General features: G+C 47.3%; 1 protein-coding gene across 2 annotated transcripts in view; it reads right to left on the reverse strand.

Moving 5' to 3' along the window:
* The window catches only part of ATXN10 (ataxin 10), a 345,162-nt gene that overhangs the window by 241,357 nt on the left and 86,612 nt on the right, over nucleotides 1-17,193 (reverse strand). For both annotated transcript variants that reach the window (XM_063928886.1, XM_063928887.1), the window contains exon 3: nucleotides 16,846-16,928. In XM_063928886.1, coding sequence (XP_063784956.1) covers nucleotides 16,846-16,928 — 83 coding nt within the window. The remainder of the gene's footprint in view (nucleotides 1-16,845; nucleotides 16,929-17,193) is intronic.

Genomic DNA, 17,193 nt, shown 5'->3' on the forward strand with positions numbered 1-17,193 from the left:
ACATTGAACCTGGGGATTATGTAATGATACAGAATTTTCTACGCTCAGGTTGCCTTATTGACAGATGGGAAGGACCATATCAAGTCTTATTGACCAGCACAACTGCTTTGAAGGTTGCCGAGAGAGAGACTTGGGGTCCATACGTCTCATTGTAAAAAGGTTGCGGATCCAGAGAGGTCCCGTGACAAAGAACAGACGGTAGAGGTTGTATCACTAGAGTGTCTGTTCAGGGAAGATTGAGACGACACCTGAGCCCTGAGGATAATAAGACCAGAAGCTTGTCGAGCCAGATTTCTTTTTCCCATTTGTTATTTTCTCCAGTTCCCACCTCCCTCATATTTCCTTTCCCCCTTCTTATTTTCTCCGTTTACTCCTCTAAGATGGACTTGCCCCAAGAGACTGTGATACGGATTTTCCTGTTAACCATGATGTTGACCAGAACAGTCTGTTTCGGTGAGAGTACCATGGAAGTCGAGAAAGGATCTGGAATGGGTTCTGATGACCAGGATGGAGGCGTAGTTTTCCAAGAACAACATAATCATCGAGCAAAGGCGAGTATCAGAAAACGATCTGGTAGCATTGACAATAGAAGGAATTGTGAAGGATTGTTAGCTGAAGAGAACTGCATCTGTAGACATTGTGACAATATAGTTGAGGATGGGTGCATAAAGAAATGTCAGTCCAGTTTTAATATCCATATGGATCGGCATCCATTGAGTGACTATCACTCCTTAGTGGGTAAAGTATTAAATCAGACAGATTGTTGGGTATGCTCTCAAGTACCTCAAGGCCATAGCAAATCAGGACTAGTACCATTCCCTTTAACGGTAGGAGAAGTACTTGAGCTAAGTGGTGGGAGGCCGGTGGACAAGAGGTTTAATATCTCTAGTCCTCCCAGTTTGAAGCTCCACCAATATCATGTGGATAGGTCCTTAGTGTGCTTTAACATTTCCAATCCCCGAAAGCCGGGAAATTGGGAAGTGTCATGGAGTAACCAAACCATGACATTCTCACATAGAGCCGACAGATTGCCCATAGACACAGAACTTATAAGCCAGATAGCCGACCATAGGAAATTCTTTCGGTATAGGTACACCTTAGGAAGTAGGATCATGCGAGTTGGAGAAGTATCACCAGGATACTGTGCACAGATCGTACAAACTGATACGTGTACTAAACAGATGGGAGAATTAGGGCTAGGAGAGTTCACATGGAAAATTTGTAATATGGTTATGTCACACTCCGTCCCATATGTTCTCCCCGATGATGCATATTTCATATGCGGGAGGAAGGCGTATAAGTGTCTTGCCCCAAACTCAATAAGGGTTATGTTATATTGGAAAAGTACTGCCTGAGGTAATGACTGTATCCCACACTAAAAAGAAAGATATTCACCGTGGTGCCCAAGCTCCTTATACTCACACTCATTACGAGCACATCGTTAAACGGCACCTGATAGAAAGAACAGAGCATCCGGCCTCTGACCTGATCCATGAATCCACCGGGATTCAATTCCTAATCGCGTTAGATATCACTCGTACCGCAAGAGGAGTGATAAATTACAAATATATATCTGCGCTTGCAAATTTATTAGACAATATCACTGAAATGTATGACGACACATTCAGGTATACGGGGAGAGTTACAAGCCTACAAAACAGAACTGGTTCAGCATAGGATGATTCTCAATTATCTCACAGCTGTGACAGGCGGGTATTGTGTTACCCTAGCGACTCAATATGGAATAAAGTGTTGCACGTATATTACAAACAGCACAGAGGACCCAGCCGAGGTCATAGACCAAAAGATGGATGACATTTTACAATTAAAATGGGAGTTCCGAAGGAAACACAATCTCACCCTTGCCGCCTTGCCGCTGTGGGTAATGAGCTGACCAGTTGGGTGTCATGGTTGAACCCACGAAATTGGTTCCCTGGTTTAGGAGAATGGGCCCAAGGTATTATCATGGATGTAGGGAAATTTCTTTTGTGTATTCTGGGTGTCATCATATTGGTCGGTCTGATATTTAGATGCGTTCGGGTTTTAACGAAGTGTAAACGTAGTGCCCGAGTGATGAGTTTAAGAAGTGAAGATACTGCAATAACAACGACTAATATGATTTATGACCCAACGATAGAGACGATGTTGTGATGAAAATGTGATTCCACGGTCCGTTTCTTTCATCCGTTTCTCCTTTGTTTTCCTCCAAGGTACAAAGACATCCGCTTGGAAGAAGAATTTGACAACCTTTTATACAGACCACTGATGGACAATGCCATAGACCCCCAATATCCCTAGTGACTTTAAAATTTTACGATAGCCCAACACTTTAAAGATTGTAAGTCTATGGACATTGAGAAAGCTTTTTGCTCAAGCAATTATAGCAAAAGCATCGGGAGACTACAGTCAACATGTACATCGAGACAAGACACAAGACAAGACCTCAATCAACAAATGTATATTAAACTCACATAGTTTATGACTGCATTTAACCTAATTGCTTCTTATCTTCATTTCTACAACCTTCAGGTAATGACACACATAGTCGATAGGGAATATAGGCACAGATATCAGCACTCACATATCCCCCCATTCATGTATCATCAACTAAAATGTGCTCCCCCATTTTGTTGCAACCAAAAGCCGAAAAGAGCTCGGTAAAGTTTGACAGCCCATCCACAGGCTCGTAATACGGGATAAGAAGGAATTCAAATGTATACTTCGCAATACCTCGAAGCTTGATTTAAAACACGTACGGCACGATGATACATGACCCCTCAAACATGGACTCATACACACATGCTTCTACTATCTCACTAGGTTATACCTTTTTCCCACCTTCTTCTCTTCTCCCTTACCCAATCATAGAAATGTATTATACATGACATATATTTTTCTCTTTTTGAACTGTTTTAGGAAGTGGCAGTTATTGGTGACTGCCAAAGGGTGGACTGTCAAAGTCAGAAAAATATCACGCTACACGTTGCCATATATTCACCTCATGCCCGTGCCTGCTGCACGTGCACATTCTCTCCCGTGCGTACGGATACTCGCAGCCGCGTGATGGCGCCTCGGCCATGCGCTCGAGCGCGTGGTATGTGCATTTACGGTAGAGTTTGTGTGCGTCTAGCGAGCGACTCAATCGCTAGATAATAAATCCATATAGCAGGTTTTATAGGTAATGTTCCCTTTAGTAATAACTGTAAGTTTGTTTAATGTGACTTGTTCACGGACTTGGGAATCCCTCTTTGCATGGTACAAAGGGTCTGATTAAGGTTGAACAGTGGTGTCTGGTACCTAACCGAAGAGTATTTTAATAGCAATAATCCGGTGTTGGTTAGGTAAAGATTAATCGCTCCTGCGTGTAGTTATGGCCATTAGTAGTTTCTGGACATATTCTATATTTGCAGTTCATTATCCATGCGGCGGGAATCCGGAGATTCCCTCCCACCTGAACTGTTTGAAATAGTCACAGCCCACCTGTTCAAATCCACCTATGACCTTTTGTTATAGTGCAGAGAGACATTCCTGTGTCCAATGAACAATAAGGTTGTAGGGCCCTTTGAAGTACACTGTATGTTGTGTATATAAGGGTCACTGTCCCCAGACCGGCCAGTACTCTCTCTTCAACAGTTATCGCTGATAATTGGAGGACTGGATTCCGGTTGCGCCTGCGAGTGTTCCCCGTATGGTATGTTTCTCTGTTGCCACTTTGTTACCCGTGTAATGTTAGCCATTCATTCTTAGTCTATGTATTTGTATTTGCGATTGTTTACTATTGTGTATATTTCTGTCTAGATATCCTGTAATTATATGTTAGCCTGTAGTGTATGACTTGTTAACTGTTTCTCTTTTGATATAACAAAAAGCTTGTTAGTAAAGGTGTTGGAACCTTAGCAAGGTTTCGTGTGTTCATTACATTTGCAGAGGGTAATAGGAGCGTCCCGATCGCTCAAACAGCTTTGGTATTATTAAGGTTAAGCAGCGTTATATCGCTACAGTGTTTCAGTACAAGGTTTACAGCATAAGAGTATCCTTTCTGTGTGTTACATTCAAGGTTTACTGATTGTCATCCTGTGAGCGTCTGCGCCGCTCGTGATCTCCTCGTGGTCTCGAGCGTCCGCTACGCTGGTAGCGTAGCATTACGGTAGTCGCTCGCCTACAGCGTGCTCGACACCAAGCGTAAGCTGTGAGCGAGCGTGCCGCATGTGCGTCTCGATCACGGCCAAGCGTCTGCTACGCTAAGTGCGTACCCTTACGGTACCTCATACGCCAATTGCGTACTTAGTCTCTTACCCATATATAGTGAATATTATAAGGTAATCAAATCAGAATTGTCACCGGCAACCAGGGTGCGGGAGTATACAGCACCGCTGGGGGAGGTGATGGAGCTGCAGCAGATGTCAGACTGACATCTATCACTGCTGCAGCCCTTGAAGTCTTCTATCGTCGCTTAGAAAAGCTCTTCTCAGGGCTGCTGTAGCAGCCCACCTGTTGTATGCCTGCTTACTGCATGGCACCAACTACAAAACTGAGCTCCTGTGCACAGAGGCGGAGTTATAGAGGAGGCGGCGCTATGCATCTTGGGAACAGTCAAAGCTTTGAGCCTGTTGGTGCCTCGGATCAAGATCCTACTCTACACCCCAATGTTATTCCCTGTGGAGCCCAGTGTACCCCGCAGCAGAAATATGTATATTCCTGGTAGGGGAGAATTCCCCAATAGCTGCGAGAGATGCAGAATTCGTGGTGAAAGTCTTAGTCACTGTGCTGCAGCAACTGACTACATCATGCAAATAGAGAACCGACAGATTTCACTTAACATAGAGGAGCATCGGAAGCTGGTTTTCATTTCCTAGTGTTAATAAATCACTGTCTATGTAATGACAATGCTGCCCCGTTCCTCAGTGAAACAGAATGGAATATATACTTGTTGGAGACCACAGTGCTAGAAGTTGTGCCAGCGACTGTAACACAGCATTTCCCAGCATCTTACGCCCTATAGCACATACAGTACTAAACCGTCACCGCCTATTACTAGGCCACAAAAACTAAAAATTCTGTTTAATCGTTTGCTCTTCTTAAAGCCAGCCCTGCGCCATTTCCCCTTAATAATATCTATTGCTAGGTGCAAGATTGTAACAACTGGTATTTTCACCAAACTGGAGAAGAAATGTAAATAGTAGATAGTTTTAACCTACTGGTATCACTAATCAACAATCGTGATGGAGCTTAATAAGACACTCAAGTGTAAAGACGTGCCTTAATCCCAGCCAATTTTAGGCCAAAATCCTGGGATCCCACTGATCCCATCCCGTAGACACCCATTAAATGTTACTGAAGGATGTTATAGCAGCTTTTCACTCCAGCTGCTGTTAGTAATTGGTGCCAGTGACTGAATTCATTGGATAAAATGCACCTACCGGACTGACAGCCACCAGGCAATCACCTAACACACACAAAGTGTATCCACTGCTCGTTATCTGCAGGTTATACCTCAAAATCAGGTAGTAAAAGAACATAAAAATTAAATAAAAACCACACACTTTATACATAATAGTTACAGTAGCCGATTGCAGCTATAGGAAAATCACTTCTAAAGGACTCATGAAAATAAGACCAGTAATTCTCTACTTCGGAAACCTGCAGCTGAGGAACCTCCAGTGACTATGGTCGGAGTGCCTACTATACCCTGAGTAACTCCTGCTTGCCTGGGATGCATTCAGTTGTGATGTGGGAGAGAACCCATAGCCAATCAGATCACCACAATGTTTACAGTAGCACAGAGAATTTCAGGAGAACTGTATACTGATGTTTTAGAGAGAGACGGTGGCCTGTCTATTCCTATGATTAGGTAAGATCGGATTTGGGTGCATGTGACAGGGTCAGTGACCTGATGTGAGGAGGGAAATGGAGGCAGCAGGAAGCCACAGACTGAGAGTTATATAGTGGGAGGGGCAGGGACCCCAGCAGCACAGAGTATATCAGGAGATGAGTGATGTGTCAGTGAGGACAGAGCTGCATGTGACAGGGTCAGTGACATGATATGAGGAGGGGAATGGGGGCAGCAGGAAGCCAGAGACTGAGAGTAATATACTGGGAGGAGCAGGGTTCCCCAGCAGCACAGAGTATATCAGGAGATGAGTGATGTGTCAGTGAGGACAGGGAATGTTTTTATTTAAAATTGCAACCACATATTTACATTTTTACAATTTCAAATAAATAATACGGTAACAGCATATTCCATATGTAGTTCTGAACAAGAAATAAACCAAACCAAAACTTTTGCATATACCACAATCATAAAAATATATTTAAACAAAAAAATAACAAAAACAACCTTTTTAGTCCCTCCCTTTTCACCCAAACCCTTCCCTTCTGAATCCTCCTCTTCATTATACATTTCTAGGCAATCTTTATTCTAACCCTCCTTTCTCCTGACCCTTTCCATCTCCAGGAGCACATACTGTACCTAACTCCAAGCTCCCACCCATTCATTCTCCCTCCACCATCATACATTCATCCCCATTCATAGCCTTTCATCCACCCATACATCCCCACTCATTCTCCTCTCAAACCAAGACTACCAACATTAAGCTTCTCCCCTCTATGCCCCCCCCCTACCAGACTCAGTCTAGGAAAACTATGCCCAAGGAGACGGACATACAACAGCGGTGAGGCAACAAGCCAACACACAACCATAACCCAAAGGAGGGCGCTAACCAGAACAGAGGACAGCAACACCAACCCAACCAGGATAGCAAGGCTATCTCAACAACAAATTGAGACCGCAGCGGCGGGCCAACCAAATACGTACACAGGTAAGCAGGGCTGAAGCACTGAGGCGGGCGCCCAGTATCCACTATGGACTACGAGAAAAGGAATTACTGGTAGGTATTACATTTTCTCTAACGTCCTAGTGGATACTGGGATTCTGTACTTTAGCACCATGGGGCAGTCCCAAAGCTCCCAAACGGGTGGAAGAGTGCTGAGACCCCTGTAAAACCGCCTGACCAAATTGAAGGTCATCCTTGGCCAAGGTGTCGAACCTATAGAATATAATGAACGTCGAGTGGGCCTGAATAGACGTCGGCAAAGGCAGAGCCGCCGAAGTATAGGCAACCGGAGCCAGCGAGCAATAGTTTGCTTTAGAAGCCAGCCGTCCAATCTTGGAGGCGTCATAAAGGACAAACAGCGAGTCAGATTTCAGATGACGGGCCGTCCTTTTGACATAAATTTTCAGATCCCTGACCACACCCAAGGACTCAGGACCAATGGAAGCGTCATACAACACTGGAACCACAATAGGTTGATTCACATGAAAAGCTGACACCACTTTAGGCAAAAATTGAGGACAGGTCCTAAGTACCGCCCTGTCTTCATGAAAAATCAAATAAGGGCTCTTACAGGATAAGGCCCCCAATTCAGAGACACGTCTGGCAGACGCCAATGCCAATAACATCACCGTCTTCCAGATGAGAAATTTTAACTCCACCCTATGTAAGGGTTCAAGCCAGTCCGATTGAAGAAAGGACAGAACCACATTGAGAGACCACAGAGACGTGGGAGGTACAAAGGGCGGTTGCATATGAAGAACACCTTTAAGGAAAGTTTGTACTTCTGGCAATAAGGCGAGTTGCTTCTGGAAAAAAATAGAGTGCAGAAATTTGTACTTTGATAGAGCCTAAACGTAGGCCCAGATCCACTCCCACTTGCAGGAAAAGTAGAAAACGACCAATTCTAAACTCCACTGGAGACACCTTTCTACTGTCACACCAGGACACACATTTCTTCCAGATACGATGATGATGTTTGGACCTCACCTTTTTCCTTGTTTGGATCATGGTGGAAATAACCCGGGAGGGAAGACCTTTTCTTGCTAGGATCTCCCTCTCAACTTCCAAGCCATCAAACGTAGCCGCTATAAGTCTGGATAGATGAACGGACCTTGTTGAAGATCCTTTTGGAGCAGTAGAGACCAGGGATCCTCCAGAGCCATGGTTAGGGGGTCTGAGTACCACGCCCGTCAAGGCCAATCCGGGGCAATTAAAATTGCTAGAATGCTTTCCCTTCTTAGCCTTTTGAGAACTCTTGGGATGAGCGGTAGAGGAGGGAACAGATACACAAACTGGTTCGGCCAAGGCGTCGTCAGCACATCCACTGCTACAGCCTGGGGATTCCTCGTTCTGGAACAGTAGTGGCATAGCTTTTTGTTGAGACGAGAAGCCATCAGGTCTACCTGTGGACAGCTCCACCGGTGAATTAATTGTTGAAACACTTGGGGATGTAGACCCCATTCCCACGGATCGAGTTTGTGTCTGCTGAGGAAGTCCACTTCCCAGTTGTCCATTCCGGGAATGAATACGGCTGAGATGACCCTTGCGTTTGCCTCTGCCCAGAGGAGGATTTTCAACACTTCTCGCATCGCTGCTCTGCTTCTTGTTCCCCCTTGTCGGTTTATGTACGCCACCGCCGTGGCGTTGTCCGATTGAACCTGGATCGCCCGATCCCTCAGGAGATGAGAAGCGTGCAGAAGAGCACTGTAGATTGCCCTGAGTTCCAGGATGTTTATTGGTAGAGCAGATTCCTGTCTTGACCATATCCCCTGGAACTGGGTCACTTGAGTCACAGCCCCCCAACCCCGGAGGCTGGCATCCATTGTCCGTAGAATCCACGAGTGGATATTGAAACTCCTGCCTTCCACCAGGTGAGGAACTTGTAGCCATTATAACAGAGAAATCCGGGCTCTTGGAGATAAGGTCACTTCCTGATGCATGTGAAGGTGAGGCCCCGACCATTTGTCCAGCAGATCCAGCCGGAATAGTCTGGCATAAAATCTGCCATATTGGATTGCCTCGTAAGCAGCCACCATCTCGCCCAGTAACCTGATGCAAAGATGTATGGATACCTTGCGAAGACTGAGCACCGAGCGAACCATAGCCTGGATAGACAAGGCCTTGTCCATCGGGAGAAACACCTTTTGAGACACTGTATCCAGTATCATTTCCAGGAACTGAAGACGTTGGGTCAGTTCCAGGTGAAATTTATGAAAATTTCCGATCTACCAATGATCTGTAATTAGGCGAGTCATCAGATCGATGCTGTGCAGCAGATGCTCCCTGGACACAACCTTTATTAGGAGATCGTCCAAGTAGGGGACTATGTTGACACCCATCCTGCGCAGTTGCAGCATCATCTCAGCCATGACTTTGGTGAAGACCCTCGGAGCTGTGGATAAGCCGAAGGGTAAGGCCTGAAACTGGAAATGGTCGTCCAATATGGCGAACCTGAGGTAAGCCTGATGGAGGGGGGGCACATGGGAATGTGTAGGTTAGCATCCTTGACATCCAGAGATACCAGGAACGCCCCCTCCTCCAGAGCGGACACCACCACCCTCAGAGACTCCATCTTGAATTTGAACACCCGCAGATACGGGTTGAGAGACTTCAAGATGGGGCGTACCGAACAGTCTGGTTTGGGAACTACAAAAAGACTGGAGTAAAAACCCCTGTTGCGTAACAGAGGAGGGTACTGGAACCACCACCCCTGTTCGCAAAAGTTTTTGAATAGCATCTTGCAAGGAAACTCTTGCTGCGGGTAAAGCTGGTAAGCCCGACTTGAAAAATCTGTGAGGATGTGTTTTAAACTCCAGCCGGTATCCTTGGGAAATGAGGTCCTCACCCAAGGGTCCCAGCAGGACTCCGCCCACACGTGGACGAAGTGTTGAAGGCAAGCACCTAAATGAAAGTCACATTGCTGCTGGGGCCAACCAGGCTTAGCGGCAGGGTATCCGGTGTTCTGGTCCAGGGAGACAGCAGTGGCAGGCTTATGGGACTTACCACGAGATCCTCTGGAAGTGGTGGAGACCCCTCAGCCCCTGCCTCTGAATCTTGTCAAACAAAAGGATTGCGAGGGGCCTGTGTAAGAACGTCTAGCACAGAGGTTCTCAAACTCGGTCCTCGGGGGCACACACAGTGCATGTTTTGCAGGTAACCCAGCAGGTGCACAGGTGTATTAATTACTCACTGACACATTTTAAAAGGTCCGCAGGTGGAGCTAATTATTTCACTTGCGATTCTGTGAGGAGACCTGCAAAACATGCACTGTGTGTGCCCCCGAGGACCGAGTTTGAGAACCTCTGGTCTAGCAGGTGGCGCAGCCAACGACAGATAGGTAAACTTACCTGCCGTTGCTTGGGAGATCCATTTATTTAATTAGTCTCCAAACAGGGCATCACCTGTAAAGGGAAGATTTTCTACACCCTTATTGGAATCAGCATCTGCCGACCACTGACGTAACCACAGAGCTCTAAACGCCGGAACAGCCATAGCAGAAGTGCAGCCATTTATCTTACACAACTCCTTAATAGCCTCGCTCATAAAATTTGCAGCATCCTGTATAAGTTGCAGTAGAGTAATGACCTCATACCGGGGCAAAGAGTCTAAACTGTCAATAACAATATCAAACCACTTGACTACCGCCTTGGAAATCCACCCACAAACAATTGTGGGGCGTTGTGCTGCGCCCGCTGCCGTATAAATTGCCTTGAGTGTGGTCTCAATTTTACGGTCAGCTGGCTCTTTAAGGGCTATAGCCCCTGGTACAGGCAGCACCAATTTCTTAGACAGTCTGGATACAGACGTATCGACCGACGGCGGGGTTTCCCATACCTTTCGGTCCTCAGCTGAGAGGGGAAAAGTAGTTAAAAACCTCTGAGGAACTTAAATTTTTTTTATCAGGGTTTAACCAAGCCTTCCTGGCCAGGGAGTTTAATTCTTTAGACACAGGAAACATTGCTGAGGTCTTAGGTCTAACATTAAAAGTACAACTCCTCATCTGGTTCTGCCTCCTGATTCGGTATGTGAAGGACCTCTCTTACAGCAAAAATGAGAGCCTCCACCCCAGGGGACAGAGAGCTGTCCTCATCCATATCATCATTATCCACATCATGCTGATCAGAATCAGAATCAGACTGGAGCACCTGAGGCAGTGAGCGTTTATGTGAAGCCACTAGAGGGGTCTGAGAAGCCTTTCTGGTATCTGCTGCTTTGGCCACACAATCAACAGAGCGTTTTAGCACCTGTCTCTCTTTTTTAGCTGCAGCTAATTCTGAATTTACATTCTGAATCATGCTTTTAAAACTATCCAGCCAGTCAGGTGCCTGTGAACTGTGTCCCTGTGGAGGTAAGGAACATTGTTCACACGAGTGACCCCGCTGAAGACGGGGTTGAGTTACAAGAAGCACACATAACCATGTCAACAGGCATTTTACACAATAGTAATACAGCGCAGCCCACTGATCAACACCTCCACACAGACCCTAGAGAGCCCCTGGAGTGACACTGAGGAGCGGACACCAGCACACAGAACACAGCAGTAAAATGTGTAACGTAAGTGTATGACCTGACAATAGTGCAACTGCGCTGCAGCTGGCATGCTCCCCACTTCTATGGCCCCCTGGTACCTGTACAGAGTCTTGTAGCAGCGTGGGTCACCGAAGGAGCAGCATACGTGCAGCCTGAATGATCCGCAGCAGCAGGAAATGGCACCTTCCCACCTCAGGTTCCGCTACGGGTAGCCCCGCTCCCTGTAATGGCGCATGGTCCCTGAGTAATAGATTATACTGGCCACATCATTTACACATCAGAAAATGTATACTGTGCACACTGTGGGGCAACAGCCTTGAGCCAGTTTGTCTGCAGCGGGCACCGCAGCTCTGGGCCCGTGACTAAGCACCCACTAAGAGGGCTTCAACTGGCGCCACAAGTGGGACCAGTCGACGATGTCTAAACTCCCCCTCTCCAGCTCCATCATCCTCCTCACCTTGTGCAGAATTAAAGCTATCACTTCACTACAGGGAAGGACTTGGCCCCTCAGAGATACTTGACACCGTGCACTCCATACGTGATACCTAACTGCTAGACTAACTAGAAAAATAGTGCTCAACTCAAAAGCCTCATACCTTTTGAATGTCCCATAGACTCATTCCGGGTAACTCAGCCCGATAGGCAAGGAATACCTAAGGTTCTTGAAACTTCCTTATAAACTCCTCTGTTAAAGGGACACCACAGAAAGAAGTGGTCCATGGTCTCTTCTTCTCCCAGACATTCCTCCCGCGGACACCCGCGATCCTTGGTACTTCTAAATCTTATGTTCCCCCTAACAAAGAGCTTCCCTTGAAAGGAGAGCCGCCAGGCAATGTCCCTAAATGTTAACAGAATTCTTTTTGAACTGATCAGAGAGATTTCCTCTGAACAAGCATCCCCTGGACACTCCCTCAAGGCTAGCGGAACAGTGAGGACAGGGCTGTGTAAGATGGGGAGAGATGTGATGTGAGGAGGGGAATGGAGGCAGCAGGAAGCCACAGACTGGGAGTTATATAGTGGGAGGAGCAGGGATCCAGAGCAGGAAGTTTGGAGTTTGCTAGTGAAAGCACAGCAGCAAGCATCGATATGTAGTTCATGTGTTACTGTCAGTATATTGATCAATACAGACATGAGAAAGATATTTTATTTTTATATATATATATATATATATATATATATATATATATATATATATATATATATATATATATATATATATATATATATTCAAAAAAATATTTTTTTATTTTTTTTTTGGGGGGGGGGGGGGTTATTTCTTTTTTTTTATTATTATTAGCTAGCAATATTACAGAGCTAGTTGGATAAAGTGAGATGAGGCCATGCAAAGTACACCCTACTGCAAACTTTACTCACAGCACATTATACTTAATGAGTACCACTCAAATTCAGACCAAATTATCTGGACAAAATGCTCAATAACAGTGAGTCCTGTGCCTGCCACACACACTACACCAAACCGCCATACACACTATACCAAACCGCCACACACACACACACACTACACCAAACCGCCACACACACACACACTACACCAAACCGCCACACACACTACACCAAACCGCCACACACACACACTACACCAAACCGCCACACACACACACACACACTACACCAAACCGCCACACACACACACTACACCAAACCGCCACACACACACTACACCAAACCGCCACACACACACTACACCAAACCGCCCCACACACACTACACCAAACCGCCACACACACACTACACCAAACCGCCACACACACACTACACCAAACCGCCACACACACACACCAAACCGGCACACACACACACCAAACCGCCACACAGACACTACACCAAACCGCCACAGACACACACTACAATACAAAACTGCCCACTGCCTGTGCCCGTCGCCCCCTGCAGTAACAGCAGCCTCCCTGTGCCCATCACCCCCTGCAGCAACAGCAGCCTCCCTGTGCCCATCACCCCCTGCAGCAACAGCAGCCTCCCTGTGCCCGTCACCCCCTGCAGTAACAGCAGCCCCCCTGTGCCCATCACCCCCTGCAGAAACAGCAGCCTCCCTGTGCCCGTCACCCCCTGCAGTAACAGCAGCCTCCCTGTGCCCGTCACCCCCTGCAGTAACAGCAGCCTCCCTGTGCCCGTCACCCCCTGCAGTAACAGCAGCCTCCCTGTGCCCGTCACCCCCTGCAGTAACAGCAGCCTCCCTGTGCCCGTCACCCCCTGCAGTAACAGCAGCCTCCCTATGCCCGTCACCCCCTGCAGTAACAGCAGCCTCCCTGTGCCCGTCACCCTCTGCAGTAACAGCAGCCTCCCTGTGCCCGTCACCCCCTGCAGTAACAGCAGCCTCCCTGTGCCCGTCACCCCCTGCAGTAACAGCAGCCTCCCTGTGCCCGTCACCCCCTGCAGTAACAGCAGCCTCCCTGTGCCCGTCACCCTCTGCAGTAACAGCAGCCTCCCTGTGCCCGTCACCCCCTGCAGTAACAGCAGCCTCCCTGTGCCCGTCACCCCCTGCAGCAACAGCAGCCTCCCTGTGCCCGTCACCCTCTGCAGTAACAGCAGCCTCCCTGTGCCAGTCACCCCCTGCAGTAACAGCAGCCTCCCTGTGCCCGTCACCCCCTGCAGCAACAGCAGCCTCCCTGTGCCCGTCACCCTCTGCAGTAACAGCAGCCTCCCTGTGCCCGTCACCCCCTGCAGCAACAGCAGCCTCCCTGTGCCTGTCACCCCCTGCAGTAACAGCAGCCTCCCTGTGCCCATCACCCCTTGCAGTAACAGCAGCCTCCCTGTGCCCGTCACCCCCTGCAGTAACAGCAGCCTCCCTGTGCCCGTCACCCTCTGCAGTAACAGCAGCCTCCCTGTGCCCATCACCCCCTGCAGTAACAGCAGCCTCCCTGTGCCCGTCACCCCCTGCAGCAACAGCAGCCTCCCTGTGCCCGTCACCCCCCGCAGTAACAGCAGCCTCCCTGTGCCCGTCACCCCCTGCAGCCTCCCTTTGCCCATCACCCCCTGTCGCAACAGCAGTCTCCCTGTGCCCATCACCCCCTGCAGCCTCTCTGTGCCCATCACCCCCTGCAGCAGGCCTGCTCCCCATAAACACGCACTGGATCAGCCATGTATTGCACTGGCTGGAAACCATTAGTCCTCATGGCATTGAGCACTGTATAATGCGGTGTCATTACCATGGACAGAGCTACACTATGCACACAAGCCTGTGGCAGATTGCCTTTGCCTGCAGTAATATTATAGTGTTATAGAAAGCAGTAACAGAGACCTAGATGCTAGAAACCCATTGGATGGTTCTCAGATACTGGAATGAGCAGCTTGGGCTATATAAATGAAACCTAATCATTATACTGCAGCCAGGGCTGGGCTTGTGGGAACAGCAAATCACAAAGGCATAACATGCTCTGGTCTCCAGGATGCACGTTTCTGATGTCCACCTGACTTGTCCATGCTTGGGGTCTGTACATTGTAAGATCTTCCCCAATTAAACGTGCGCTGTCATAAATGTAACAAGGATTATTATCAAGTTATATACTCTCATGAAACAGGAACAAAATAAATACATTCATGCTTGTAAGTTTTCCAGATGAATTGTTATTCTGTACCCGGGAATTAGTCACTGTAGCTGTAAAGTCATTCCATAGAGCTATTCAGCTAGAATAACCACATATGTGGTGAAATGTAATGGGCATGTAAGAGGCATGTCGGGAGCTCTGATGGGCATGTAAGGGCATACCTTCCAACTGTCTCTATTCTCGCAGGACAGTCCTGCTTTTGTGGGCCTGTCCCGCTGTCCCACCTACGGGCCGCAATGCCCTGCGGTGGGGGAGGGCAGTTGGGAGGCTCCTGTCAGCGGTGAATAGATGATGTGCGCACAGCGTCTATTCACGGTAGTCAGAGGGACTGGGGGCACGACAGCAGCTCACAGAGCGCTGGGCATGCCCCCAAAGTGATGGAAAATGGGGATGTGGCTCGGGATTGAGGCACTTCCGCGAAGCCATATCCCCTTTTCTATAGACAACGCCTCTTTTCGGCCGCACAAGGGAGTCCCTCCTTAACATCTGTCTGAAGGCTTGACGGGCATGTAAAAGTTATGTTATGAGCTTTGATGGGAATGTCTGAAGGTCTGCTGGGCAGGCTGTTATCTAACCAGCCCCGCTCTAGCCACATAACACCCAACCTCTACTCCAGGCATGTCCAAACTGCGGCCCTCCAGCTGTTGAGAAAATACACATCCCAGCATGCCCTGACGGCAAAACTGTGTCAGTGCATGCTGGGATATGTAGTTTCACAACAGCTGGAGGGACGCGGGGTTTGGACATGCCTGCTCTACTCCCTTCACTGGCTGCCTGTAAGATGGCGAATCATCTTCAAGATTGGCTTACTGAGTTTCAGAGCACTACATGACCAGGGCCCAAGGTACCTGAAGCAGCTTCTGACCCCATACTGCCCCACTCCATTACTGCGATCTGTAGAGGAAGGACTTTTAGCAGTACCTAGAATCTCTCGTAATTCATCTGGGGGTCAAACTTTTAGTCATGCGGCTCCGACTCTATGGAACTCACTTCCCCGCACAGTGCGAGAGGCCCCAACTATAAAATCCTTCAAGACTTTCCTGTTTACTCAAGCATTTCCATAATGTCCCTTTAGTTTCTAAATACTTCTGTATTTTATGAAAAGCTGTTCTGTACTTCATTATTTTCTGTACTATATTATGCTATGTATCTGTTAAGAGTCCTACTGGAAAAAGAGCACTATATAAATAAAATTATTATTATTATTATTATTGTTATTATGTCTGAAGGTCTGATGGGCAAGTAAGGGGCATATTGGGAGCTCTGATGGGCACGTAGGAGGAATGTGTGAAGGGGACGCAGTTAATTTCTCAAACTACGGGATCCAGAAGTCAAAATACCGACGCCAGATTCCTGACAGCAGGGGGACTCACTGCACTCGAGGTCAGGATTCCAGCAATGGTCTACTGACCGCCAGGATCCCGACACGTCGGGATTTCATACCGAACCACATGAAGGCCTAATAAGCATGTAAGGGGCTTGTGGGGAGGTCTGGTGGGCAAAGCTCTCTCCTGTTCCCAGAACTATTTTTCGTCTCTTAGTCTCTGAGTGCTTGGCCACTCCTGACATATCTGCGATGGATCTGCAGCCAGTTTGTGGGCATGACCAATATTTATGTTGAGACAGCCTATCAAAATCACCAGGAACCGGTGACATCACCAAAGTACTATCTGCCTCATTAATGTTACTGGTTCCAACTGAATTGAAAAAGCTGCGTGATATGATCAGCCAACAAATTGCTGCCTTTTATGTGCGTAGACGATAACTGAAATCCTTGCGGCAGAAAGAGGGGACCTTATGTGTATGTGGGAAGTGTACCCTTTTCCATTTACACATAATTCTGTCATTCACAAATAAATGCAATCACTAAAACCACGATGACCTTGGAGATTGCATACCTGCTAAACATGACTCCTGCGATGTATCTGAACTACTGTAGACTTGGAGGAGAGATACAGATTCCTCGATCAATCCCACGTTTCTGTTATAAAGAAATGAAACATAAAAGAAAAAAGAAGCGTATAACATTTCATTCAAAAACATACTTTAACATTTTTTACCTATTTATTTATTATTATTACCAGTTATTTATATAGCGCACACATATTCCGCAGCGTTTTACAGAGAATATTTGGCCATTCACATTAGTCCCTGCCCCAGTGGAGTTTACAATCTATATTCCCTACCATATGTACACACACACACATTCACAAATGGGTTAATTTTGTTGGGAGCCAATTACCCCT

This window comes from Pseudophryne corroboree, chromosome 6 (genome assembly GCF_028390025.1).
Source record: "Pseudophryne corroboree isolate aPseCor3 chromosome 6, aPseCor3.hap2, whole genome shotgun sequence".
NCBI lineage: Eukaryota > Metazoa > Chordata > Amphibia > Anura > Myobatrachidae > Pseudophryne > Pseudophryne corroboree.